Source organism: Mandrillus leucophaeus, unplaced genomic scaffold (genome assembly GCF_000951045.1).
Source record: "Mandrillus leucophaeus isolate KB7577 unplaced genomic scaffold, Mleu.le_1.0 Scaffold265, whole genome shotgun sequence".
NCBI classification, from domain to species: domain Eukaryota; kingdom Metazoa; phylum Chordata; class Mammalia; order Primates; family Cercopithecidae; genus Mandrillus; species Mandrillus leucophaeus.
The window spans coordinates 461,650-486,421 of NW_012102754.1; the positions used below are offsets into that span (position 1 = coordinate 461,650).

The 24,772-nt window shown below is 53.9% G+C and overlaps 1 protein-coding gene and 1 long non-coding RNA gene across 2 annotated transcripts; one reads left to right on the plus strand and one right to left on the minus strand.

The window, feature by feature from the left end:
* Window positions 1-1,076: 1,076 nt before the first annotated feature.
* On the minus strand, window positions 1,077-24,716 carry VIPR1 (vasoactive intestinal peptide receptor 1). The gene is made up of 12 exons (XM_011984277.1): window positions 24,594-24,716; window positions 19,112-19,219; window positions 12,541-12,647; window positions 11,022-11,125; window positions 10,395-10,527; window positions 7,672-7,825; window positions 7,073-7,133; window positions 6,735-6,801; window positions 6,270-6,361; window positions 3,545-3,674; window positions 3,265-3,306; window positions 1,077-2,558 (listed from the first exon to the last, which is right to left on the minus strand). The coding sequence occupies exons 1-12, from the start codon at window positions 24,652-24,654 to the stop codon at window positions 2,367-2,369; spliced, it is 1,251 nt and encodes a 416-aa protein (XP_011839667.1). The 5' UTR covers window positions 24,655-24,716; the 3' UTR covers window positions 1,077-2,366.
* Window positions 5,995-7,708, plus strand: LOC105542646. Its single transcript, XR_001006505.1, has 3 exons — window positions 5,995-6,037; window positions 6,508-6,582; window positions 7,646-7,708. It is a non-coding gene; the product is annotated as an uncharacterized LOC105542646 (long non-coding RNA).
* Window positions 24,717-24,772: the final 56 nt, after the last annotated feature.

The window sequence follows — 24,772 nt, forward strand, 5'->3', positions numbered from 1 at the left end:
CTCTCCACCACCAGTACCTCATAGGTGGTCACCACTGTTGGTCCGGGCAGGAGTGGGGGCTACTGAGAATGTTCTCTCTAGCAGGCCTGGGGGTACCTGAGGTCAAGGTTAGGGACAATGCCTCCTTCTCGGTCTTATGACTGACCACGCACAGGGCAGGGCATGGAGTGTGAATCTAGATGGAGAGACCGTTCCACTCCTGGATATGCTGAGCAACTGATCAAAGGGCATTTCCCTGGAGGTGCCTCTGCCCACGGCTCATAGTCACTTCTATTCCGACCTGAACACCCCTGACTCTGGCCTCTGAGGATGCTGGTTGGAACTGTCATTGATGATGGGTCCTGGGATGGTACTGGGTCAGACAAGGCATTGAAGAAGCTGGGCAGGCAGATCTGAGCCTTCGCCAGCCCATTCTGACCACATTTTACCAGCTTGACATCCATCTCCTGCTCCTCTAGCAAGTTTGCAGGAGGTGGGACCCAAGGAGGTCAGCATGGGCAACGACTTTGGAGACATCTCTTGCTGACTGATGTTATTTGCCATACTGCCTCTGTGTCTAAACCTTTTTATTAGTAGCATTTTGTCTCTGCTCACTCAACTTGTGTTGGTGGCATTTGTTTTGTCCACTACCTACCTCCTCTTGGCTGAGCCCTGGGTAATCGCAACATGGTCATCCTAGGCCCTTGTTTGCAGGAATGACTGCGGCCTGTGAAACACTCATACTCAACAATTTCTGGGACTCTGGGCAGCTCTGCCAGCTATTTTGTATGATCTGAGATTATAATGGTCTTTTTTGGCTGGATTTAAGGAGTGGGGGAACACAATAGGGACCTGGTCTTACTTCATCACACTCAGAGGAGAGAGGATACCACTCAAAAAGATGGGAGCTGAAGGCCCTTAGAACTGTGAATGCCTCATATGAAAATATAGATTTCTGTCAAAAGCCAAAAGAGTGGAGGCATCTGGTTTCAGTAATGTATTAGATCACCCATCCTTTGGGTGGGGGAAGATGGCTCCAAGTTGAAAGCTGGTCCCATTTTAGGCCATATGAGAACATCAACCACTAGCGGAACCAAGCCAGACCAAGCCAACATTTATTGTTGCACAAGCCTGTTGCAGTCCTGAGGGGATCTTCTGGGGGAGGTGTGGGTAGGAAGCTGAGTGGCCACCAGGGTGAAGGGCAGACAGAGGAGGCTGTGACCAGCAGGCTGCTGTCCAGATGATACATGGGCTGGAGGCCTCCTCAGCCACACTCCAGGGAGGGTGGGGTGGGAAGAAAGATTTAGGGATAATGGTATTAATAATATAAGTGGTAAACAAATAACCAAGAGGATCCGGCTGGTTACAATACACAAAAGTTAGCAGTAAGAGTCTGTGCTTTCACTTTCCTATCAGCCAGATCTGAGTTCAAATCCTGTATGTGTAGCAGGGTGAGGTATTTGCTCTCTGTCAGACCCCATGGGTGCACATCTCCAAGCCTAGTTACAACAGTTGGCACATAGGTGGGTGGACAAGGAGGGCAGCTCTTGATTCCTGTTGCTTCTGCAGCACAGAGGGATGGGTATGGCTGGTGTGACAGATCCCACTTGACAGATGAAGCCACTGAGACTTGCAGAGCAGGTAGGCTTAGTCTGAGACCTCGCATTCGCTGGTGGCTGCCTCCTCATTTCCCAGAGGCTTCAGAGTCCCTCAGTCCTTGGGTTGCATCGTCCTCCCACCAGACTGACCCTGGGGCCACTCCACTTCGGTGGGGAACCACTAAGACAACTGTGGTCCCCAAACGAAAACTCCAGAATAACCCACTTTGAGGAGCTGGTAGCTAAGAGTAAGAGAGAATGCGGGTAGTGAGCTGCATCTTTAGTGAAATGCCTGAGTGGTAATGCTTAACCCAAAGGAACTTGACAGCAATGGTGAAATTTCAGGCACTGCCGTGGTGTTGGTGCTGGTGACCTTCCGGGGCAGAACCTTTCTGCCCTCAGATCACACCGGCGTTGTTTGAGGATCACCGGTTGCTTTCCTCGGATTGGGCAGAAGAGCTAGCAGGGGGCGGAGTCAGGATGAAAGTATGTAGACTTTTTGCCCTTGATTGGCGTAGGGGGCTTTTGGAGGAGTCTGATGACTGAGTTCCACCTGCAATCTTCCAGGAGAGGAGCTCCCATCTCTCTTACTTGCTAGAAACGCTCCAGGCAGGCGCTAGGGCTGCGTGTTCTGGGAGTGTCCGGACCAGAGACCAGGGGGCCGGGGGGGCAGCCTCCGAGCCCGGGGCCGGGGCTGGCCGCGCCCGGGCAGGCCTCTGTCCCCGGCGTCTGCCGGGGTGAGTGGGAAGGGGCGGGAGGGGCCGCCTTGGGCCCCTGGGATCCTGGTGGTCAGACCAGGGAGACTTCGGCTTGGAAGCTGGAAGAGCGGCGGGCACCGGGGCTGACGCGGGTCAGCATGGAGACCTGCGTGCTGCATGTGGCGCTGTTGCTGCCTCCCGACGGGTGCCGGTATTTGGGGTTCCAGCCCAGGACGCCCTGCAGGTGCCAGCGCCGCCACTTCCGCCTCAGCTCCGCCTGCACCTAGGAGAGGGGAAGGTGGTCAGGTCCGCTGCTGTGGAGCCTCTTCCACTGCTGATTGGGCTGCCCTGGACTTAGGGTTCTGAACTAGCCAGTCTTATCCTCTTCAGGAAATCAAAATGGAGAGACCCCGATGCTGCCTCCGGCGGTGCACACTTGGGACTGGGTTGAGGCCAGGTTCAAAATGAGGCCTTGGAATGGTAGGAGGTGAGAGGCAGAGAGGATCCGAGAAAACAGTCCAGGGAGAGAGAGGGGTATGCTGCCTAGGGGTGCCTGTACCCCAATTCTTCCCATGCTGGGTCTCCAGCTCACTTGAGTGGGTTTTTGTGTATAGTAACCGGAGCTCCACAGCAACTCAACCTTCATTGGAAGCCCTTACCCCTCCCCACTCACTGCACACAGCCACTTAACTAGGTGTTTCTCAAACTCTGTTGTGCACAGGAATCCCCCTGGGGTTTAGTAAAAACCTGTTTGTTTGTTTTTTTAAATAATTATTAAAATGCAGGTTCTAAGCTAGCGGGTCTGGGGTGGTCCCAGAGATGTGCATTTTTAACAAGGGCCTAGGTGACACCCGTGCTACTAGTTTGAGGACCACACTTGTAGTAGCAAGGTTTAACCTGCCCTTGCTCTGCACATATCCCACCAGTGTTTCTGGACCCTGGTCCTGGGAGTTCCATTGCCTGAGCACCAAGGACTGGGAGGGGCTTACCTCACCATTGAGGAAGCAGTAGAGGATAGCCACCACAAAACCCTGAGAAGGAAGAGTGCAGGAGAGGTGAGGTAGACAGACCGGAAGCCCCCAGCCCTGCCCCTCCCCCAGCTCTAGCCCCTGTGTTTCCCTGGTTAAGGAAAGAGCTAAACACAAAGTAGGTGCTTATCTAATACTTACTACGGTAAAAAGATTGGAATCCAGTGGCAAGGGCCAAGACTCCAGGTTGAATTCCCTTAAAAGCCAGGGAAGAATGCAGCCTTAAGTCAACAGCCCATACCTGGAAAGACCCCACGACGAGCTCAAAGACCATCTTCACTTCAGGCTTAAAATTGTCAGGAAAGAAGGCGAACATGATGTAGTGCACTCCAAACAGGGGGATCAGCAGAAGTGTGGACCTGGCCAGCCTCCTGGAGACAGGGGAGGGACAGGCCATGGGTCTGTGTGTCCACACATGTGGATTTGATAGGGCATGGCATGGGGGCAGCTGGAGGCACAGAAGATGGGGACAATGACCAGTATGTGTGAGGATGGACTGTAGGTTCCTCTAAATATTATGCCTTTCTCTGTTCCTGTTCCACAGCTGCAGTGCCTCTGCCCTTCTGCCCCCAGCCCTCCTGGCCTGGAGGGAAGCATGAGAGAGAAAGAAACTCCCTCTATTCTCACCCTTCTGGAGGAGAGAGGGTAAGAAGTAAAGGAGAGTCCAGTGAGAATGATGCTAACAGAGGCATGTTAGCTGAAATCCACTATTGGGAGTTCTGTTGCCTGGGCCCCCTGGTCTGGGAGAGGCTTACCTCATCATTGCAGTAGAGGATGCTCTCAGCCATCAAGAGCAGTAGAAAATCTCTTAGGCAACAAGAGATTCTGGTTCCTCCTCTCCTGGTCTCAGTTTTTCCAATTTGTATAATGCAGTAAGTGTATGCTTGACATAGTCAAATTATAGAAACAAGGGCTCACTATGAACTTGGAAGTGTTCTGGGTACTGTGAAGCACAGTGCATCCATGAGAGACCATGAGAGAAGACGTACTAGGAAGCAAGTCTTTCTAACTGGGGTGCTGACCACATATGCCCAGGAACACTTGGGAGGGTGATGGGGACCCAAGTTCATGCCTGATCACCAGGGACAACCCAGAATTAATCAGTATCACCCTCTGTCTGTGTTTTTTCTGCTGTGTCTGCTTCTCCAGAAGTTGCCAGCTTCTCTGGGATTGCATATACTCCCAGCGTGCTCTGAAGGACCAGATTCTCCTTCACAGCCTTGTATGCTCAGTAGGGTCAGTATTCATTCTAAATGCTCACCCGCCTCCCATGGTCCAGGGCTCTTCCTGGTTTAGGCCTCCCAGCCACCTGACCTCATAGCTGATCCAGGCAGTGTGAGCCCATAGATCCCTGGCTAGGAGAGGTGGGATGTGGATAGGGAGGGTCTCTGACTCTGTCTCTCCTGCCTTAGCAGTCAGTCCAAGGAAGCCTAGTCCAAGGCCTGAGGTCCCACAGCAAGCTGGGGGCAGAGGAGCTGGCCTTGCCCATCCCACCCCTTCCTGGACCTGGTCCTCAGCCATGCCGAGACCCTGAGCACTGCCCACCCCTCTTCGGCTGCAAAACTATCCCACGCACCCGAGGCTAACAGATGGAGGCTTTCTTTAAAGCAAAGGCTTATGGGGAGGTGGAGAGTGGGAGCTGACAGCCTCTCCTTGAGGAGCTTCATCTCCGATTACCCCCACCCCTTCTGCCTGCTGACAACTGTTTCCTTTCTGTCTCACCACACAGACCTGGCCCTGACCATGGCCAGCTCTGTTTGCCTCAGATTCAGGCCCTTTTGTACCATTGTAAGTTGGGGGAAATAAGGTCCCATCGGCAAAGGAGAGGATGAGGGTGCACAGGCTCAATGTGCTGCCCCTTAGCAGACTGCAGACCCCCACTGAGCCTTTCCTTCTCAGACAGGAAGGGAAGCTCCGCCTACACACCTGGCAGGAGAGAATGCGGTCACACCAAGAATGTGAGTCTTAGTCTCATCAGGGAGAATCACAGGATTCCAGAATAGAATCCTAAATCCAGCAGCATGTGACATTCTAGCCAGGAATCTTAGAACCACAGCACAGACTCTCCAAAGAGAAGGCAGGCCGAGAAGAATCCCAGGACTGGAAGGCCTTGTGGGACGTCCCGGGTTTGTCTTGTGTGAATAGCACTGATACTCAATCTCCTACTCCCATCTGTGGGCATGCAGACCCTACCTGCCTTCCCACAGCCTCGCTTTTCACATTTTTCATGTTTCTTTAGCTCTGTCTTCAAGCCTTGTTGCTCTCTCAAAAAACCTGCCTCTTCCTCCAGTCCTCCTAAGCAGGGGGAACAGTATTGACACCTTTCCAAGCCCTGGTCCATGGACACTGTGCCCCCTTCTCCCTGCCCATGGTGACATGCTCCAAAACCCTCGAGGAGAAGGGAGTGTATGTCAGTTTCCTCTCTGTAAAATAAGGATAATTTTACAGGGCACTGTGTGGATGAAATGACTTGATGCATGGAAATCCCTTAGCATGTGCCTGGCATGTAAACTGCAGGAGTCATCATTATTACTGAGGAATACTGAGTCCTGAACATGGCTGTCTCATTGGCAGACTGGGGTCTCCCCGAGGGCATGCATCTACTATGTGTTGATTGCACCCCTTTTCCATGCGAGGCACATGCCAGGGACTGGGCACATGGTATGAACAAGACATCAGTGTCCTCTTGAGCTCCCTGGATTGGCAGCAGATGCATACCTGGGAAGGATGCTACGTGAGTGTGGGCAGGAGATGCATGTGTGGGGCTCTGAGTGCAGCCTGGTGAGGGTGAGGCTGGAGCAGGGGACGGTGGTGGGCTGAGTCAGGCCATGGTGGAGGTGGGCAAGAACAATATGGCTCTTTGGTGACTCTGGATGTTTGGGGTGGGAGGACTTCAAGGAGATGTGGGATGATTTGAGGACTGGGGATGGAGGTACTGGGGGCTGAGGCACTAGGCCCACACTCACGAGTATGGACTGCTGTCACTCTTCCTGATATCTGGGGGCCGCAGTTTCTGAAGCAGGATTCGGATGATGCAAATAAACAGGATGAAGTTCACCTAGTGGGTGAGGACCCAAGTTCGGGCAGTCAGAGTGGGAAGGCTGAGGTGTCCAGGCCCCTCGGCTGCTGGCCTTTCTTCTTTCCCAGGGTCCTGCTGCCCCTCTCTCTATCTTACCTCTCCTCTGGTGCTTCCCCTTTGGGCAGGTCATCCAGGAACTCTACCTCCTTCACATCCCTAAGGACTGTGCTCCCAATCCGCTTACACTCAAGGAAGAACTAGTGGGACAGGGGTGGGGATGATCCTGCACATTGGGCATTAGGAAGCTACGTTTCAGTTCTGACCTAGAGACTAATTTCCTGTGTGACCTTGGGCTAAGTTGCCTGCCTTTGGGCCTATTTTCCCACCTCTAGGTGGTGGGAGGGTACCTTACCAAGATGGAGGTGAGGATGGGGCCCTTTATGATCCACCACAGTGAGGAGTTGATGGTGTCCCAGCACCTGAGCAGAGTGTAGGGAGGAATGAGAGGGTCTGTCCTCAGCCAGAGAGAGAGTCAGCAGCACCTCCCCCAGTTGTCCCCAGCTCTGCTCCTGAGCCCTTTAGCGACCCTGGGCCCAGAATCTGTTGCTCCCCAGGTCCTCCTCCAGCCTCCCCTCTGGCCTGAGAGCTGTGGTTTTTGTCCACTCACCTAGGCCAGATGGCATTATCATCCCACCCAGGGGGCCTGCCCAAGTGACGGCGGCTGGGGGAGTGTGTGGGGCAGCAGCTCACCCATAATCCTCAAAATGGATCCTGGCGATGGTCCACACTATGGTGAATGTGCTGGGTACCCCTGTCAGGCCCAGGGAGAGTGAAAGAGCAGAGAGGGCACAGGAAGCAGGGGTAGAGGGCATGAAGGAGAGATTTCAGAGAAAAGCAAGGAGAGGGAGGGAGAGAGAAAAGGGTGGGTTGTCAGGCTGTTGTCTTTGGTTGCATAGGTTGTTCACCGCGGAGTGATGTTCCACTGAGGGGGTGAAGCTGTATGCCTGAAGGGCTCTGTCTACCTGGATGGACATTCTCTTTCCAATTGTGACAGAGGCCCTCTATAGATTAGCAGTGGCCCTGTGTATTTCGGGGGCTAAAGGGAAATGGAAAGATGTTCATAAAAACTGTCCCAAAGGTCAGCCCTAGGTGCAGCTGCAGCCTGAGGGACTTGTCCTGGGCTCAGACATTTTGAGGACTTTCTCGACCCTTGGCTGATATTCTTGCAGGTAGGACCTGCAGCTAAGCAAGACGTAGGACTGCAAGCCAGCTTAGCACCCTCCCCCTAGGGAGTTCTCCAGGCCTTGCCCCCTCTGTCCCCAGCCTGGAAGCCCTCCCTGGTACCATACCCCAGCCGATGAGTATGTACCCCCAGAAGTACTTCCGCTCAGAGAAGAAGGAGACGGCAAGCAGGGTGTACAGATAGAGGCCCTCCACCAGCAGCCAGAAGAAATTGGCCATGACGCAATATTGGAAAAAGACCATGGCTGCCTTGCAGCCCACCTGCAGGGGGAGGAGAAAAGACAGGTTCACTGGGGCTGTCAAGGGTCCTTGACTGCCCACACCTATGTCTGGGGGCACAAACACAGTTGCAGTGCAGCCAGTTTAATTTCTTTGTTGTTTTGCATTATCCCCTTAAAAACGTACTCTGGTTTTCCCATTTCCCCTAATTTTAGATCCTCTGATACTTTGGGATAAACTGGTGATTTTAATTATCCATCCATCAATTCATCTATTCATCTTCCCATCTATATATCTACCCGTAAGCTCATTCAATCATCCACCCACCTATCCACATATCCATTTATTTACCTACTCACTCACTAGACATTCACTATCAACTCATCAATTTATCCATCTTTTATCCATGTATCCATCCATCATCTATCATCTTCCCATCTATCAATCCATCCACCTACTCACCTATCTCTCCGTTCATCTACCAACTCACTCAGTCATCTACCCATCCATTCATCTCTGCACCCACCCATCAATCCACTCGTGCATCCACCCACCTATCTACCTACCTGCCCCTCTGCCCATCATCTGTCCAATCTTCCTTACTTTACGCATTTATTCTGCTGCCTACTTAGCCATCCACCAACCTGCCCATCCACACCCCCACCCCACCCACTCATTCATCTAATGCCAATTTGTATTGAAGGTAGCTGGAAGGTATGAGGGAGAATTCTTGCCTGAGTTTGCAAGAGTCTGCTGAGTGTGGTGGGGTGGAGGGCTGTGGACTGTGGAGTGGGGCCCAGATGGAAGTGTAGAGGGAGACTGGGACTGAGAAGAGGGTAGGAGATGAGGAAGTAGAAATGAAGAAGAGAAGAGGGGAGAGTTGGCCATTCCTCCTGGGGTTCAGAGGACCTAGTGGAAGAATGGTTTTCTCAGGCAGACAAGGACCATGAAGGAGTCAGGGAGACCCATGAGTAGGGCAGTCACGGGCCTCTGGGTGGCCCTGTTGGCATGACTGGAAGGTATTCTGGGCCTTCTGTCCCCTCCCAGAAAGTCCCCCATTTCAGATCAAGCCTAGATGTCTGTGAGCCAGGGCTTAAAGCCACCCTCCACCAGGAAGCTGTCTGGCTTCCACTTCCTCCTGTACCCAGAACATTGGTTCCCACCCTTCCTTCCTGTACCCTTGGTTTGAGAGATCCTCAGAGAGAAGCCTCCCCTCCCCTAATGCCCGCACCACTCCCTTTGGTTGGAAAGTCCTTCCTCAGGTCTCACTTCAGTCCCTCCAGTTACAGGAGTTCTTGCCTTCCCATCTTCCCCCCATTTGCTTTTGGAGAATAACTCAGCTCTTTTTTATTTTTCTTTCTTTTTTTGAGATGGAGTCTTGCTCTGTCACCCACGCTGGAGTGCAATGACGTGATCTCGGCTCATTGCAATCTCGGCTAATTTTTTTGTATTTTTAGTAGAGGCAGGGTTTCACCATGTTGGTCAGGCTGGTCTTGAACTCCTGACCTCGTGATCTGCCTGCCTTGGCCTCCAGAAGTGCTGGGATTACAGGCATGAGCCACCACGCCCGGCCATAGCTCAGCTCTTTACCAGGACAGTTATCTGTGCTTCCTTCTAGTCTCAGAAAAGCTTTGCAGTAATGAATCAGGAAGCCAGTCTCCATAATTATCCTTAACATGTGCACAGGAGGCAGCAGGTTCCTCCTCAGGTCCTGTGGCTCGCACTGCTCATGTCTGACTTGGCTTCTGGGACAGATCCTCTGAGAAGCTCTGGGAATGGCCAAGGTGGGTCCCCTAGATTTTCTCTCCCCTTTGTTGAAATGCCTGAGATTCCAGTATGATCATTTCACTCTTTGGGGACAAGGTACTGCTGACCCCTGATATAACGCACTGCCTCTGGGGTCATGCATGAAGCAAGGAGATACTGACCACAAGGAATGAGTGGGGGCTGGGCTGGTCTCAAGCTCTCTGTCAAAGCTTGAGGTACTCAGAGAGGGTCCCTCAGAATCCCTCGGAGATGGCCTCCTTAGTGACTGGCAATGAATTCCTTAGATGCTCCTTTTACCTCTCTTCCTTAGGAAGGCCCAGAACCAGCTTGATGTCAGGATCAGAACAAAAGAGGAGGAATGCATATGTTTGGACCCACTCCAGATGGCACGGGGATGGGGGGAGCAGGAAAAGTCGCATGGTGAACACAGCCCTTGCTATGCAGGTGACAGAGGGCAGAGTTGGAAGGAATGGAAGTCCTTGCACGGATGGGGACACTGAGGCTGTAAGTTCTCCAAGGCCACATAGGAAGTTAGCAACAGGTGGTACAGGAGCTCTGGGCTGTGGCCATGACGTGTCCCATTTCCCATCTGCTTTTCTCACTGGCGGGGGCGGGTCCGTGAGCTCCCAGGTGGGTGAGCAACATCTTCTGTTGCCAGAGGGGAGTATGATTTGAGGAGTTGCCAGGTGGGGTTGGGTGGGGGTTGGGCCATCCTTGGATTGAGGGGTGGGATGGGAGGGAAGAGGAAGGAGGGAGAGGGAGAAAGAGGGGGAGAAGAGGAGATTACGGTAGCTAAAGATAAGGGCGAAACTGAGGTTAGGTGGGCCAGGGCCAGGGTCCTCACCGAGCCCTCGGAGCACCGGTCCGACTCCCCGCTGTCGAAGAGGGCCAAGTCTTTGATGAAGACAGCAGCAGCCCTCAGGATGAAGGATATGAAGAGGTGCATGTGGATGTAGTTCCGCGTGCAGTGGAGCTTCCTGCGTGGGGTGGGCAGATCTGGGAGGCCAAAGGGGCCTTGGATCCCCACCCCAGCCAGTGCTGTCCCATGCTTTGAGCAAGGGTGGGGCAGGGGAGCATGTGTTCTCCAGAGGGCAGGCCCTGCCTCGAAGGGGGTCCCATCCAGAACTACGAGCCCCACCCCCAGGTACCCCATTCTCCTGTGCAGCTGGGCTCCCAAGTGCCTCAGCCTCGTGTGTGACCCCAGAAACCTCATTCCTGTGTGCAGACCCCACCCTCTGGTGCCCTGTCCCCAAGTGCAGGGCTATCCTAGGGGAGACTAGGTTGCAACACATGGAACAGCTCAGTCATCTGCCTTTCCCAAGGGAAGCTGGCCTGGCAGGAGCTGGGGACTGTGTGCTGCTGGGGGGCAACGGTGGAGGGGTCGGGGCATGCCTGCGCCACGCTGGGCTCCACTGTGGGAGGGACACTTGCCAGGTTTCCTTTGAGGCCTGTCACTTGGGCTGGGCCTCACCTGAACAGGCTCAGGATAGCCGTGGCGACCAGAAGGGTGGCGAGGGACAGGCCGTAACCGATGGTGTAGCCGGTCTTCACAGAACCGTAGAACATGGTCTGCTGCTGTTGGAGGGATAGGGAGAGGCTCTTGGGTGGTGGGGTGGGAGGCTCATCTAGGGGGTATTGGCAGGGGTGGGGTGCCCTACACACTCTGCCTGCCCACCCCTGCCTCAGCAAATGAGCAGGCTGAGGTCTGGGGCTCCCAAGAGCAGCTGAGCGGAGCTCTTCAATCCACTGACCCCTGACGCCCTGGTTTCCACAGACAGGGCAGGACTGTGTCTTAGGGTGGGGTGGGGGTTGAATGTACTCCCTCTCTTTGCATCTTTATGAGGGACAAGTTGGTGAGGGAGAGAATGAAGACCTTGCACGTCCCTTTTGTTAATTTCATGTCTCCAGCCATGTGCCCGGGTTCCCTTCTGTGCCATCTCTGAGCTGGGCACCCTAGGGGCCAGGTCTGCTTGCCCTTCAGACACCCCTTGAGGCCCTGTCTTTGTGCAGGGAGGAGAGGCATGCAGAGGTTGCAGGATGTCAAAGAAGACACTGGCACTAATGTCCCATTTTGGGCTCTTGGGAGTTGGGGTTGGTGGGATGAGGGCAGTCTGGCCTTTCTTGGGGAGGAGGGCAAAGCTAGACCCCAAGGGTGTCTTGCTTGGTCCCCTCTCCTGATGCCCTCCCCATGGACACAGGTGCAGTGCAGCACAAGAGCCACTAGGCAAGCCCCTCCTTCCTCTCCGCCTCCCACGCCTGCCTGAGAAGAGTCCAGTGGTTAAGAGGGAATGAGGGCCTATGGCTCCAGTGGGCTTCGAAGGCCTCTGAAGAAATTGCTGCCCTTGGGGGTGGGTGGAGTGAAAGCCCGTCTGAGAAGGGCGCCTGAGGGTGGGGCAGATGTCGTCACAGACAGACACACATACATGCATTTGCACCCTAAAGCAGTGAGGGGCTCCTAGCTGAGTACTCCAGCCTCCCCATCAATGTCCTTACCAGGTTCCCCAGTCTTTACAGAGGCCACCTACATTTTAACTGCTCTGGGGCAGATATCTGTCCTGGGACTGAGGACAACAGGCTCTGTCCCTGTTCCTGACTGGCTATTTGGTAGCCAAAGCTGGTTCCTTCCAGGACCTGCAGCACCTCAGTTTCCCCTCTGGATGGGATGGGGTGCTGGTGTCTGCATGCCCTGCCAACTCCCGGGCTGAAGTGAGACTCCCATGAGGCAGTGCGGTGGCCCAGCCTGGGGGTGCTGCTTCAGCTTTCGCTGCTCTGGGGGCCCCTCCTGTGGGAAAGCCTCCTCCCATACCCTGTCAGGGGGAGCCAAACGTTGGGACCCCAGAAAGGCAGGCCTGGAGGAGGCTAGAGGAGGGCAGACTCCAGGAGTCCTGCTCCCACACAGACAGCAACTGCACCCCTTGGTGGGAGAGATCAAAGTCGCCTAGGTGGGCCCCGGCGCTCTGCAGGTGGGGTGTCGGTGCCGTGAGGCCCACCTCGTCCAAACTCGCTGCCTTGTCATCCAAACCACAGGCAATGGGGTACGGGCCGGGCTCCAGGTGTGTCCAACCTTCGTCGGTGCAGCTGCGGCTCACATTGCGGCCTGGGTGGAGGGCGGGGCAAGGACAAAGGCTGAGGCTGGGAGCACAGGGACCTGGCTGTCCCTGCTTGGAACAGGGCAGAGAATTCAGCCCTACTCCCACCAACCCTGGCGCTGTCAGGCTCCAGCTGCCCTGACCCAGTTACCCAGGGCACCGTGGGGGCACCCGGGGCAGGGAAAAGCCTCTTCAGGGCTCCTGCACTGATGACAAAATCAGAGCAGACATTCTTGGGCTCAGTCCTTTTGTTATGGTCTGAACCTGACCCCAAGTACAACATACACTCTGATCCTTATCACAGACCCTGCCTGGATCTTTGTCACAGAATGATTCCTGACCCTTGCTGTGAGCAGAATGCTGACCCTTGTCACAAGGCCACGGCTGGGGGAGGGGGGCCCAGGCCTGCCCAAGCCTCCCCAGTCAGCCTGCCTGGGCCTATGGGGTTGGGTTTCCTCTCACACCTGGAAGGGCTCAGATGTGCTGCTGAATGGGGAGCAAGGGTGTAGGGATGAGGAGGGGTTGGGTTTGGGAACACCTGATAAGCATGCAGATCTGAAATCCTCATGAATGGAGAAGCCAGGAGTTCCTGGCAGGGGAGCCTGTGCAGGCAAAGGCACGTGAGGGGGAATCAGGCAGCACAGCATGGCAGGGGCTTGGGGCTGAAACAAGCAGAGGCTGAGGCTTCAGGGAAGCTGCACTGTCCACTGTCCTTAGAGGCTCGAAGCTGCAGCAAAGGGACAGGACCGCTTCAGGGCTATGTGAGGTGAGGGGTACCACTGAGGGTCCCCACTCTCCAGCACTGGGGAGGTGTCCTCTCCCCAGAGAGGGAGAGGATGGGATGAATAGAAATTAGATGAGCCAGAGAAGAATCTCGCTTCCCCATCTTGGTACCCGTTCATCACCGCCATCGCCGCCGCCATTGTCACCATCAGCAGCATCACGGTTGTCAGCCTCATCACAATAACAGGTTTTGAATACTTTTCAAATATCAGCGCTGGTCAGAGCACTTTAGGCACATCCTGTTTAATTTCCTCAATCATCCAATGAGGAACGTAACTCAATTTCACAGTTGAGAAGTGGAGGCCCCAAGAGGTTGGTTACTCGCCCAAGGCCACACAGAGAGGACAGGATAGAGCTGATCTGCTCTCCAGAGTCTTCCCAGGTAAGCTTGGTTCTCACCTTCACGGAGGTGACCTGAGGACTTATTTTGGTGACCAGATAAAGAGCTGCAGGAGGGTCAAGCTGTCCTGTGAGCTCGGGAAGGGTCACTGGGCATGTGTGTTTATTTCCAAACTTTGCTGTATGCGTGGAATATACCAGATGATTCCATATTCGCCGTTTCTGTGGATCTTCCTGGCAACCCTTGGAAAGAGGTCTTGTCACCCTACTTCATGGATGAAGAACTGAGGGACAGCTGGGGGTGGGGATGGGGCAGCCAGGGAAGAGCAGCTGTGGGCTGGGTCTATTTCCATTGCGTGGCCCAGGGAGGGCAGGAAGGATTTGGCTGAGGAGGAGGCATTGGACTGGGCGAGTTTCCTGCCTTGGCATCCCCTTTTCTGCCCTGGGCTCCCAGCCTCACTGCTGCAAGAGACTCCTAGGAAAGGAGAAAAACCTTCAGCTGTCCCCCTGCGCCCCTGTCAGCTTCTCATCATTTCAGTCAGAGGTGGGCCTGGCCCAGAGCCTTCAGCCGCTCAGCCCCTCATCAAAGGGCAAGTCCTTCCTCAGCTCCAGTTCCAGGGAGTTAACTGCAGGCCCTGAGGGCCTGGCTCCCACCCACGATCTGATTCTTTTTTTTTTTTTTTTTGAGACGGAGTCGCGCTCTGTTGCCCAGGCTGGAGTGCAGTGGCGCGATCTCAGCTCACTGCAAGCTCCACCTCCTGCCTCAGCCTCCTGAGTAGCTGGGACTACAGGCGCCCGCCACCTCGCCCGGCTAGTTTTTTGTATGTTTTTTAGTAGAGACGGGGTTTCACCGTGTTAGCCAGGATGGTCTCGATCTCCTGACCTTGTGATCCGCCCGTCTCGGCCTCCCAAAGTGCTGGGATTACAGGCTTGAGCCACCGCGCCCGGCCCACAATCTGATTCTTTTGAGGACTTCCCCCTAGGAGACTTGGGCAGGTAGAAAAGAGGGTTAAGGGCTGCTTGTGGTGGTGCATGCCTGTAGTCCCAACTACTCAGGAGGCTGAGGCAGGAGAATCGCTTGAACCCAGGAGATGGAGGTTGCAGTGAGCTGAGATCACACCACTACACTCCAGCCTGAGTGACAGACAGAGTGAGACTCCGACTCAGGAAAAAAAAACGAGGACTAAGGCCAAAATCACCCAGCCTTGAAGCTGGGACACTGGAGCTTTGGGCTGCCTACTCACCAGAGGGACCAGGGCTTGAGGAGGCCAGGCTCAATGACATAGCAAGCATCTGGTATCACAAATTATGCCAGCAAACCTGGGTGACTCTGGCATGTACACAGCAGCTTCCCATGCCGCTGTATTTGTGTGTGTGTGTGTGTGTGTATGTGTGTGTATAGTGGCGGAGGTGTTAGGGTAAACATTAACGTGTTAAGGCTAGGAATTGGTAGTTTTTATTATCCCACCAAAATATGGGGATCCCAGGGTTAAGAGAGGTTAAGTGATTTGCCCATGGTCACACAGCAAGGGAGCAGCAGGTCTGAGATGCAGACCAAGGTCCGCCTGACTCCAGATCTTTCTGGGCTCCCAGCAGTGGACAAAAGGACACTCTGTTTTCTGGAGCCCTGGCTGCCATAGATGGTGAGGGAGAGAAAGGGAGGGGACAATGGGTCATCTTTGGGGCTAGGTGGCCTCTTTGAAGAGCCCTGGGACTGTGGTCAAGGCCTCATAGCAAGCCGCTCTCGAGGAGATCGAAATGGCAGTCACCATGGGATCCCAAGAAGCAGCCAAGAGTCGCCCTCCAGTCTGGGCCTGGAAACCAGCAGGCCCTGTATCTGTAGAGGGGGACATGAAGGGCAGGCGGGAGGTAGCAAGGGACTTTAACCCTGTGCTGGGAGGGACACCCCACTGGAGGGGTCAGGGCATGCGACAGTGGGGGCGTCAGGGCATGCCTGGGCCAGGCTGGGCTCCACCATGGGAGGGACACTTGCCAGGTCTGCTTTGAGGCCTGTCACTTGGGCTGGGCCTCACCTAAGCAAGCTCAGGATAGCTGTGACGACCCGAGGGGTGGCGAGGGCCACCTTTCTCCCAGTCTCCTCCCACTCACTATGTCTCAAAAAGCAGTCATGGCCCCCGCTTGTGCCTAGGATCCTCCACTCAGTTTCTGGAGCCAGGAATTGAGGAATGATCCTCTCCCTCCTCTCCCCCATCAGTCACCAGCCGTTTCCCAGCTGCTTCTTCCCCAGCACCACCACCACCTCATCTCCCCCGGATTAAGTAGGAGCCCCCTGCTTTCCTGTCAGCTCCACAGCCTGAGACAGCTGGAAGGATCATGCTAACACCCAGACCTGACTGTGGAACTCTCCTGTTTCCCTGCCATGGAACTCTCCTGATTCCCTGCCATAGTGCCCCATCCCCGCCAGCAAGGATGAGCTTCCTAGGCTGGCAGCAATGTTTTCTTATTTATAGCATCATGATGCAGGTGGTGGGGGAAGGGAGGTATCCCATAGACCCCACAGACATGGTTAACATAGACTGTACATCGAATTTTCTCAGCCAGAATGGCTCTCCCATATTTATTTTTTAAACTATCTCTTCAAATATTTGAAGGTAGAGGCCAGGCATGGTGGTTCACGCTTATAATCCTAGCACTTTGGGAGGCTGAGGCGGGAGGATCACGAGGTCAGGAGATCGAGACCTTCCTGGTTAACACGGTGAAACCCCGTCTCTACTAAAAATAGAAAAAATTAGCCAGGCGTGGTGGCAGGTGCCTGTAGTCCCAGCTACTGGGACGGCTGAGGCAGGAGAATGGCATGAACCCGCGAGGCGGAGGTTGCAGCCAAGATTGTGCCACTGCACTGCAGCCTGGGTGACAGAGCAAGACCCTATCTCAAAACATCAATATAATAAAATAAAAATAAAGAAGTGAGCCACCGTGAACATTTTGGTGCCTTAATGAGCTATTCCTCGCCTGGCCAAACTCCCTCCTTCAGGTATTTTATCCAGCCTATGTAGATGACTTTTTTCTAACTCTCCACAATTTTTATCTTCTATAAGCTTTCTTTAGCTTTCCCTGTAGAACCAGGTCCCTTCCTGTGGGTATACTTCTTCCCAGGTCTGTATCTAAAAGGGTGTGAGTTGGTGTTGCCATCATCCCTACCCCACACTTGCAAACTTCCCTCTTTGGAATTTCAGGTCGGTTGCCCACACCTTAATCTACTTGCTCAGGAGAACACCATCTTTTTTCTGTTTTCAGTCCCTAATCGCAGTTTCCTATTTCTCTCCACCATTTTCAGAGACCAGGCCCACAGAGTATGGCTGTGTAAGTTGTTCGCTGTACAAGGGCACCTGGCTGGTAGGCATACTCTGCTTGCCACTAGGTGGGCTCTAGTGAGAGGTCATCTCTGCCTGAGGAAGGACTGACTTTTTCTTGTCAGTCCAAAGGCACCGTATGGGCCCCATTGATGCCGGCAGCCTCAGGGTTAGCTAGATGGTGGGCTGGAGTCCAGGTTCTCAAGGGCAGGAGCTGCCTTGACACATTCCAGCAGGGACAGAAGGAAGAGCCACGGGGAGAAATGCAGTTAGCAGAGTCTCAGGGAGAAAGGCAATTAGCAGGTGCTTCCAGGGATCAGAGAGAAGGCTGGTTTCCAGGCTCAGTGATGGCGTGCACTGTGAAACCTGCCAGAGGAGCTCATTGTTATCTGCCCAGGCACTGGGTGTCCCAGGAGGAGGTGGCCAGGCCAGGTGGGCACTGGCCTGGAATATGGCATGGCTGTGACCTTCCCAGACTCCTCAGGAGGGCTTTAAGGTCTGTCTTTCACCACTGAGATCACAACAGCAGTCACTTGGGGGCAAACCGGCTTACCCCAAAGAGACCCTGGGGTCTACCACCCATCCCCACTTTACAAACAGGAAAACTGGGGTCCAGGGAGGAAAAGGCCACCTGGAGTGAGAGACGCATGAGTTCTGTTCGCTCTCTGAATAATTATCTAGGTTCTGCTCCTCATGAGTCCTCCCCACCCCAGGCCTGCCCCTCCCTCCATGCTCCCCACCCAGTCCTGCTCTCTCTTCCCCAAGGCTCATTAAACCTAAGCCTAGGGTGGGGCCTGCTTGATTCCTCCCTGCCTCAGTCACGCCCATTCCCTCCATAAACTCTCCCACTTCTCTCCCTCATTGAGCTCACTACCTGAATTCAATCCATCATCATTTCCTGCCTGCCTTGTGATTGGGTTTTCCTGTTTATACTCTTACAATCCTTCCTTCTCACAGAAACCAGTTAGAAGTTAAAAACCTAAATTGGACTTTGTCAGTTCCCCGCTTAAAACCCCCCACTTCTCACTGGACTTAGGAAAAAACTCAAGTCTTCGCCTCTGTCCTCAAGGCCCTGTATGGTCTGGCCACGGCCCCCCTGTCCCTCCCCTCCCTCCCTCCCCGGCACTCTCCCTGCTCCAGCCACACTGGCCTTCATGGAGCTTCCTTGGACGCTTATTCCACGGGCTGTTGATTCTCTCTCTCAATTGTTCCCAATCTGGGATCTTTGCCTCGTGGCTCTTTCTCACCTCCAGGTCTTCAGATGGCAGCTGAAGTGTCACCTCCTCAGAGAGGGACTGTTTGTGAACCTCTGCCTTAAGTTGGTCCCCACTCTCCTTATTCTCTCGTCCAGCACTTTTTATTATTGATGATACATCTGTTTATTTCCTTACGAAATGTCTCTCCAATGAGAACACTAGCTCTGGAAGAGCAGCCCTGGGGGCTGCTTTATCCTCTCCCCACTGTGTTTGTCCAGCTCAGCGCCTGGCACACGGGTGGGTGCTTCATTCACTGCACAGAAGAATGACTGAATCTATATTGTAAACCTCTTTAATGACTCACTAGCAAGAAAGCCACATCCTAAAGGGGCTCCCCCTTTTCTTTTCTGCCTCATTCTGTGGACATTCTGTGGACGTTCATTTAAGTGGAACATGACAAGGTGTATAAGCAAAGTCGTGTGGTGGCTTCATGGAGCCCAAGAGGTCATAGGCTCCAGGCATCGAAAGACTGAATCATGACCAGCCCAAGACAACAGGACTATGGGAACCATAATTTAATCAAGTACCTGTCAGTCAATCAGTCATCAATTGTTGAGCAAATATTTAATGAGCCTTTCCCATATGCTTATCTTTATGTGAAGAGCTAATCAAATCCCGTGAGTTCTTTAAAGACCCAGCACCATTGCCTCCTCTGCCAGGGAGTCCCTCGGATTGTTCCAGCCTCTTTGACCACTTTCCTTTGACTTTCCACTTCCTTGAGAGGTGAGTCCCACGGCAGCCGGCACCACTCACATCACCTTTTCAACCCAGGGGTCTTACCTTGAATGGGGGAGAAGAGCTTGAAGATGAGGGGACAGGCCAACACAACAACCTGGCCCCGAGGGGTGGCTGGCCAGCAGGTGAGGTTGTCCCACATCTTGCTGCAGCCTATGGGGGTAAGGCAGAGGACACATGGGTCAGCACAGTGCGGGTGCCTCCAGCCCTGGGGCCTGAGGTCATAGGCATCCACTCTCTTCCTCCCTCTGCCGGGCTCCCACCTCAAGGAGCCTCCAGTCTGAGAGGGAAGGCACAGGCTTGCCCAGGTTGCATGGGGCCTGTCCTGACAGGGAGGCAGGGAGGAGGCCTGACTACAGTTCTTTGGTCCTTAGTGAGGGATAGAGCGCCCCCTGGGGATGTTTCCAATGCCAGTGGTGGTTTTGATTGTTACAGCAATAGGGGGGCCTCACTGGCATTTGATGGGCAGCCACCAGGGATGCCAGACAGGCAACTCCTGCACAGTGATGAATTGTCTCACATTCTGCACGGCTTCCAGATGAGCCACTGGCCATACATATAGGTGAAAACCTTTTGTAATGAACAGAGCCTAGACTCTTACACCATTTGACATATAAACACAAGCCATTTACTTTATTATTTATTTACTTATTTTTTGAGATGGAGTCTCACTCTGTCACCCAGGATAGAGTGCAGTGGTGCAACCTTGGCAACCTCTGCCTCCTGGGTTCAAGCAATTCTCCTGCCTCAGCCTCCCGAGTAGCTGGGACTATAGGCCTGTGCCACCACGCCCGGCTAATTTTTGTGTTTTTAGTAGAGATGGGGTTCCACCATGTTGGCCAGGCTGATCTCCAACTCCTGACCTCAAGTGATCCTCCCACCTTGGCCTCCCAAAGTACTGGGATTACAGGTGTGAGCCACTGTGCCCGGCCAACACAAGCTATTTATTGCACAAGTTTAACATACATGGAGTTTTCCAGGAATGCAGCCACTGAGAAAAGGGAGAGAAGATTGTATTTTGTTTTGTTCTGAACTTCACTAAGAGTTGTTCAATGTTTTGGAAAATCATGACACCCATAGCAGTACTGCCTGTGATACTTGAGTCACTGATGCAACTACCTGTGTCCATCAGTCTGCATTTGTAGGCCTCGCAGTCTCAGGATTTATATTTGTAGGTACAACCTTCAGACTACATCTAGTGTGATTATGCTTGAATATGTACATGGTACTTTATTATAAATTACTTTCCTTTTAATATTTATCTTACAGTATAGCTAGAACTTTATTTTTAATAAAGTGGATGGGCGTGTGTCCTGAATTTCATATTATGATAATAAAGGAGGCATTAGAAAATGTTTTGAGACTCTGTCTCAAAAAAAAAAGAACTACATGCACCCCAGTATACTCATCACCCCATCATAGTCTCGCTCTGTTGCCCAGGCTGGAGTGCAATGGCGCCATCTTGACTCACTGCAACCTCCACCTCCTGGGTCAAAGTGATCCTCCTGCCTCAGCCTTCTGAGTAGCTGGGATTACAGGCGCCCTCCACGACACCCAGCTAATTTTTATATTTTTAGTAGTGACGGGGTTCCGTCATGTTGGCCAGGCTGGTCTCGTACTCCTGACCCCAGGTGATTCACACCTGCCTCGCAGCCTCCCAAAGTGCTGGGATTATAGGCGTGAGCCACTGTGCCCAGCCCACACCTAGTTCTTGAACAACACAGATTCCCCCAGTGTGGTCGGATTGTGAATTGTGATGGAGGGGAATAGTTAGGGAACAAATTCAGCAAAAACCCTCCATTGTGGCTGCATTCTCTGCCACAGCTATCAGCCTTGCAGAGCCTGGCCAGTGAAAGATGCACAGTGGGGTCTCCAGGGGTCTGCTTTAATAGGCACATGCAAATGCCATCATTTAGTCTGTTCAGGAGCTGCATGCCCCTGACGGACTAGGACTGCTCTGGACCCGTCCCATGCAGGAGGCTTAATTGTCTCTTTGCAATCCTGCCAGTCCCATAGATTTGCTCAGAAAACCCAACCCCTGAGCCAAAGTCAACGCCAGCTTGGCCAAGCCCAGCCCAGCCCAGCTCAGGTCCGAAGGTTCACAAGTTCTTAAGAAGGGGGTCTGGGAAGAGGAGGTGGAGGGACATCCTTACTTGGGGAAGAGGCTCGGGACTCTGTGTGTTGGAGTGGGCTGGCAGCAGCAAGGGGCACCTTCTGGGGCTGCAGCAGTCAGGCCACACCTATAGCTGAAGCCTGAGGAGGACACCTGGATCCCCAGGGCTTGACCAGAGATTGCAGCCTCCCTTAGTCATGGACCCTGACCACTTTTCCCTGTCTTGAGGGCTCTTGTGGCCTCACGCTGGCTGCCACTCCCTCTTCCATTCTGGGCCAGCCTCTCTGAAAGCCGAGTAGGGGCACTTCAGGTCAGTCAAACCCTGCTGGGGGTTCCAGACCCTGTTAAGAATATCAGCAAACACTCATATAACCTTTGCATGTGCCAGGCACTGTTCTAACCTCTTTGGATGAATGACTTATTTAACGCTTCCATTTCACAGATGAGGAAACAGAGGCACAGCGTGATTGGACAACCAGCTCAAGGTCATGTTGCTGGTAAGTGGTACAGTATATTCACATGTTCCCACTCCTCTTGGTCGGAAGGGCTGTCATTTCTCTGGGAATTTTGCCGCTGCTGGACTTTGTTTACCCCTCTCTGACAGTGCTGGGCACGCCCTGTTATGCAGACCGGCTATTGTGTCTGGGTGCCTGCCAGACTTTGGGCTCTCTAAACCTCCGGCGGCCAGCACAGGCTGGGGAGTGAATCCGGGGCTGGGTCTCTGGCCCTGAGTTCTGCTTCACTGTGGTGGGACAGAAGAGAGGAAACCAGGCCCTGCCCTTGGGAGGCCACACTTGGCCTCAAGGAATCTTAGCATGACCAAGGCTGGGCTGTGAACTAGTGCTGGGGTGAGGGCAGCCAGCAGGGCAGGGGAGCAGGACGAGAGGCCAATATGAGGGACATGGTTGGGGAAGCAGGGGACGGGGTGACAGCCATGAATATACTTGGTACCTGGAATGGCCTGTTGTCCTGGGCTAGGCAATGGGAATATTTCCTGTGTGCCTGCCCTAATGAGGCCCCGCAGGTCCCATCACACATGTCACCAGGCCTATAGAAATACAGGGCCCAGGCTGGCTGTGTGTGCCCACAGGTGGGGCTGTGCCCCCACCAGGAAAGCCCAACCCAGAGCTTGGGGTAAGGGTTGGTGAGGCAAGGTGAGGTGGGGCCTCTGCTGTGTCATTCTGTAGACTTGTGTGCACACAGATACACACACTGATGTTTACATACCAGTACACAGAACACCAGGCACACATGCAAACATGCACACATGTACACTTACCTGAACACAGGCAACAGACACAAGCAAATGGGCACAGAGAGACACACAACTCACAGAGACATACATTCAGAGACACAGACATGTCTGGGTGTACCACTGACACTCACACTGATAGACATACAAGCCAACACACAGAGACACAGCACACTGGGCAGACACACCTAGGCATGTCCAGAGATGGCATGTGCCCATGCTTAAATAGACACACACTTCTGACTCACAAAGATACTCAGAGTCAGACACAGAGCTATAGACCCCAGAGGCAAGACGCAGCTCCAGACAGACATGGGCCAGGAGTGCATACCTAGATGTGCATGAACACGCACAAAGCCCTACACAAGGCCACAGGCAGACTCATGGCCACAACCTATGCCCGCCCTTCTCTGCATCCCAGCCTGGCTGCTGGTGACAGGGTGTTGGCACCCAACGGGAACGCTGTGCCAGCAGTGACCTCATCGGAATCACGAGGGTGGCCTGCCCCTCGGCATGGGAGGTGCGCTGTGGAGTCTAGAGTCCGGGCCTCTCGGGGCTGCCTATGATCCCACCGCTGGGGCCTGCCAAAGCCTATCTGCACCTGGTCCTGGCTCCCTGCACTGGTGGAGTGGGGTGGGGCCTGTAGGTAGTGGGCAGGCCCAGCCACCCCTGGACCCATGCCTCAGTCTCTGGGCCCTAGAGTCAAGGGGTTGTCCTGCTTTGAGATCAGGGTAGGCAAAGCCCATCTGTGAGGCTACACTTACTCACTGACAGAGCAGGAGGCAGACAGCCTGGGCACCAGGGCCAAGAAGAGGGACCTGGAAGGGGTTACATAACTGTCAGCTTTAGAAGGTGGAAGGGGAACTAGGGAGCCAGGAAGATGTAAAGATGCTCCCTGCTCCTGAGCAAGGCTGTTACATAAGTGTAAGCTCAGCCTCAGGGAGATAGCCTGGGATGGAGGCCCAGAATGAGCCCAGCCATCTCACTGCCTCCAGCCCAGACGTGCCAGGCTGCTGTCCCTGGCAGTAAGACTTGAACCTGCCAACCATGCCCCATTCCCCATAGGAAGTCTGCCTCAGTGCCTCCCACCTTTCCAGACTCTCTGTTTCTCCAAACCTGCTCACCCCTCCAAGTCTGGTTCAAGTGGTACCAAATAATTCCGCCCATTCTTACCTGGAGCTGCTGAGCCAAAAAGAGGGTGCTGTCATCTGTCCTGATAGCCCTGCTGTCCAGTCTAGGTAGCTGGGCACCACCCTTCACACTGCCAGGTGGAGCTCTCCTAGCCCCCTGAGGAGAAGTGGCTGGGCCTCTGGGGCTGACCTTGACTGGTCTCATCAACCAAATAATGAGCTGATGGTTCATCTGGTCACTAAGGGTGGGTTGGGATGGAGAAGCCAGTGTGTGCGCCTGTATGTGTATGCTTAGGGGCTGGGCATGTGTGTGTGTGTGTGTGTGTGTGTGTGTATGTGTGTGGTGTCACTATCGGTCCTCTGGGTGTGGCAGTAGTAGAGCCTGGGGTTGAGAGGGAGGAGTGAGCCTAAGTTTCCAGGCTGAGTGTTGGCTGTGGTGAGTATTCCACATCTGTCCAGACAAAACTTGTGCCCTTTCTTACTCTGGACCACTAAGATGGCTTTGAGCTTCCATGTGGTCCCTGTGGGGGTCACATATTGTGACTGAATGTCCCTCTTCTTCCTTTGAGATGCTAACAGTACAATGTTATAATCCTGGAGTGTGGTATTACAGGGCTAGTTCTCCCCATGTCAGCTCCTGGGTGTCCTGGAACCTGCCTACCCTCATTGGTCACAGGTCCCCCACCACGCAGCATGCTGGGCCTTGTGTCCTGGGTGGGCTGGCTGCCATGGAGATCTTCACTTTTCCTGGAGAAGAGGGATAGGGACCCCCAGAGGCAGAGTTGGCTCCATGTACTTTTCAGAACCCCGATTTAGTATGTCCTCCTCAGCTGCAGCTGGGAGCTCCCCAGACCTGGGGTGGGAATGTGGAAGCCTGTTAGCCCCTTTCTTCTTCCATCTGGCTCCCCAGTCGCTCCTCACCATCATCCAACAAATGTGGAACGAACGTGACTTGGATCTCAGCTCGAGACATGAGGAATCGTGGACTCCCTGGGGGCATGCAGCTCCCTCCTCTGCCCATGGGGGCCTCACCTGTTGTCTCATTCTCCAGCTGGGCCTCCTCCAGGCACTGCTTGTGCTGCACCTCGATCATCTGCACATAGTCACACTCCTCCTGCTGCCTGGCTGCCTGGCTGCCCTGGGGACAAAGACAGGGAGGGCCCATCAGCTTTGTTCATAGACTCAGGAGCACCAGGCCCAGTCTCTGGATG